The 3,490-nt window shown below is 41.5% G+C and overlaps 2 protein-coding genes across 2 annotated transcripts; one reads left to right on the forward strand and one right to left on the reverse strand. All coding sequences in view use genetic code 12, as the record gives it.

Moving 5' to 3' along the window:
- CANMA_003944 (MAL1) lies at positions 1-907 on the forward strand (the record flags this gene model as incomplete). The annotated part of the gene is made up of 1 exon (XM_051816167.1): positions 1-907. A coding segment is annotated over one exon (907 nt), but the record flags the coding sequence as incomplete, so codon positions are not given.
- A 627-nt stretch (positions 908-1,534) lies between these two features.
- CANMA_003945 (alpha-glucosidase) lies at positions 1,535-3,289 on the reverse strand (the record flags this gene model as incomplete). The annotated part of the gene is made up of 1 exon (XM_051816169.1): positions 1,535-3,289. The coding sequence occupies one exon, from the start codon at positions 3,287-3,289 to the stop codon at positions 1,535-1,537; it is 1,755 nt and encodes a 584-aa protein (XP_051670457.1).
- Between the last annotated feature and the right edge of the window lie 201 nt (positions 3,290-3,490).

Consider the following 3,490-nt stretch of genomic DNA (forward strand, 5'->3'; position numbering starts at 1 on the left):
TGCGTTATCCAGATTGTTGACCACTAACTCCTACTTGCCAGACAAGAGCGTGGTGGTGGAAAGTATGGTTAGCAAGATACAATTGATTGTCAAGGAGGAAGACGCTGTTGGCGAAGGTTCAACTTTCAAAGAATGTTTTAAAGGAACGAACCTAAGAAGAACGAGGATTGCTGCATTTACTTGGTTATTCCAAAACATCACTGGTGCTACTTTGATGGGTTACTCAACTTACTTTTATGAGCAAGCTGGTTTAGCTGCTTCAAACGCATTCACTTTTTCTATCATTCAATACTGCTTAGGTCTTATTGGCACACTTGTCTCTTGGACCTTATCACAGAAGCTTGGAAGTTTTACGATATATTTTGGTGGTTTGTGCACAATGAGCGCACTTCTTCTAATCACTGGTGGATTGGGTTGCTCATCATCTTCTGGAGCTAGCTGGGGTGCAGGGTCTATGTTGTTGATCTATACTTTTGTCTATGATTCTACTGTTGGACCTATGACCTATTGTATTATTCCAGAGACACCTTCAGCCCAGTTGAGACAAAAGACAGTCATGTTGTCAAGATTTGTTTATAATGTGTCGGGTATTGTCGTGAACATTCTCACCAACTACATGTTGAATCCATCTTCGTGGGGATGGGGTGCCAAGAGTGGATTCCTCTGGGCAGGATTCGCTATTTGTGCCGCAATCTGGACCTGGTTTGAAATGCCAGAAACCAAAGGCAGAACATTTGCTGAATTGGACAAGTTGTTTGAGCAAAAGGTGCCAGCCAGGAAGTTCAAGCATACGATTCCCAAAACTTTTGATGCTGGTGAAATGATGGAAAAATTGGGTGATCACGGAATCAAGAATATTGTCAATGAAAGAGAGCATCGGGAATATGCTGATGATGAATCATTGTGAGTAAAAGTAATACAATTCAGTATTCATTTAGTCTTCAATTCTTCAAAGTTTATACTAAAATACAAATTTCGTTTGCATTATATTATGGTAAGTTGTTTTCTAACGGTTGTAGATCAGATTATGGGAAGTTTCTAAGTAGTCCTGAACTCTTCCAACCAATTTAGAGAAGCTCTTTATCTCTTTCTTGCCACTATAGCAACGACTTCCCTGAGGAAATTTTCATGTTGAGCATGGTATGGCGGCATTTGAAGCCAACATTCTCCCCACATAAATGTTTGAAAATCCGGAATTTGGGGAATTTTTACCACCTCAAACATGTTGACTAATAATAAATATATTTGTAACCTACTCTTCAACACTTGGCTTCATTGGGTTTAACAAATCCCAACAATTCTTCGCAACAATTACAAAACCTGACAACACTCCTACGAAAGTGAAGACTTGTTAAGTAGAGGGGAAAGCTTCTACGTCTTGTTCCAGAACCTCATTTTAGGGTTAGTATTATCTCAAGTCTACGTTTTTCTGAGCATATCAGCTTGTCTTACTGTAAGCGCTTTGTTAATTACACTAACCTAGTACCAATGGGTATTGCATTAATCTATAAAATCTCAATTATTTAAACTGTACCTAATCAACAATGTAAACACGTCCTTCGTAGGGGGACAATGAATCCTCAACAAGATCAGCTTTGTCGACATTGGTGCTGACCAACTTGAAGTCGCCATCAATCAACTTGCTAAACTTGGCCGAATCTTTAGAAAAGTTGAGGACTACATAAGCCTTTGGATAGTCAGTGTTTGGCAAACTCTTGACATAGGTAAACACTTGCTCGTTGTCAAAGTCCAAAATCTTGAACGATCCGTAAATCAAGAGATCCTTGTGCTCCTTTCTCAACTTTAATGACTTCTTCCAAAAGTTTAAGAGCGAGTTTGGATCGTCAATCTGCTTGGCAACATTGACCTCCTTGTAATTAGAATTGACTCTTGTCCATGGTTCGTATTCTGAGAATCCGGCATATTTCGTGTCGTCCCATTGCATTGGCGATCTTGCATTGTCTCTGGCCAACAAGTTGATGACATCCATAAGCTTCTTTTCCTTCTCCGCGAAATCGGCATCTGATCCGTACTTTTCCTTGAAGGCTTTGTAGTAGTTGATTGTGTTGATGTCTTTGTAATCTTCGATTGGCCATTCTCTTGGCAAGTTGGTCATACCAATCTCCTGGCCTTGGTAGATGAACAAAGTACCGGTCAAGGTGGTTTGCAAAAGAGCCAACAACTTTCCGCTCTTTGTTTCGTACTTTTTGTCACCAAACCGGGTGATGCTTCTTGGTTGGTCATGGTTCTCGATGAAAACAGTTGACCACGCGTCTGTTCCATTGGTGAAGTCACATTGTTCTTGAACTGCGTTCTTGAAATCCTTCAAATCAAACCCGTAGTATCTAAACCTGTCGCCTTTGTCCGATCCGATGTCAACAACGTCAAACAAAAACATCATATTCATTTCCTTTTCGGAGGCGCTGACATACTTCAATGCTTCCTCTCTAGAACAGTGGCCAACCTCACCAACAGTCATTGCGTCGTAATGTGAAGTGACCTTCTTGAACATCTCCTTGTGGAACTCGTGGATTCTTGGCCCGTTGGTAGTGTACTCGGCACTTGGCTGGTAGTATTGGTCTTTGTAAACAACCGGCGCATCAAGGAATCTTTGGTCTTTGGAATACATACCAGCTGTATCAATTCTAAACCCATCAATACCACGGTCGAACCAGAATTTTAATGCACTGTCGTAAATTGCGTTTCTGGTCTCTTCATTTTCCCAGTTCAAGTCTGGCTGAGTGCTGGCAAACAATCTCAAGTAGTACTCATCGGTAGCTTCATCGTATTCCCAAGCAGACCCAGAAAAGTGCGACAACCAGTTGTTTGGTGGCAATCTGTTTCCCTTGTCGTCGTATCTTGGTTTCTTCCAGATGTACCAGTCTCTCTTGGGGTTGTCCAATGACGATCTAGACTCTTTGAACCACTTGTGCTCGGACGAAGTGTGGTTGATCACCAAGTCGGCAATAATTTTGATACCGCGCTCGTGACAGCCGTCAATCAACTGTTGCATATCTTCCATAGTACCGTACCTGTGGTAGATGTTTTGGTAGTCGCTGATATCGTACCCCATATCGTCTTGTGGCGAGTCGTATTGGGGACTGAGCCAAATCACATCAACAAAGTCTTTCAAGTAGTCCAACTTGGAAATGATACCTGGAATGTCACCACAAGCTCCGTCAAATGTTTTGTCACCTCCGGTATATTTCTCCTTCAATCCATTAGCAAACGTTGCTGGATAAACTTGGTAAATTGTGGCGTCCTTCCACCAGGTATAGTCGATAGTCATGGTAATATTAGTTGTGTCTTGTAGTGTTCTCAACTCGATGCAGAAAAAATTGCCAGACTGAAGTTATCCTTGAATGGTGAATCTGTTTTATAATGTTACTCGACGCTGGGTGACTGAAATACAACCACGTAGTAGCACTTTCTAACATCTATGCGCTCTGCATTTCCCTATACTTTTGCTGAGGGGCACATTTAGAGTTTG

The sequence above is a fragment of the Candida margitis genome (assembly GCF_024628925.1).
Source record: "Candida margitis strain CBS 14175 chromosome Unknown scaffold144, whole genome shotgun sequence".
In the NCBI taxonomy this organism is placed as follows: domain Eukaryota; kingdom Fungi; phylum Ascomycota; class Pichiomycetes; order Serinales; family Debaryomycetaceae; genus Lodderomyces; species Lodderomyces margitis.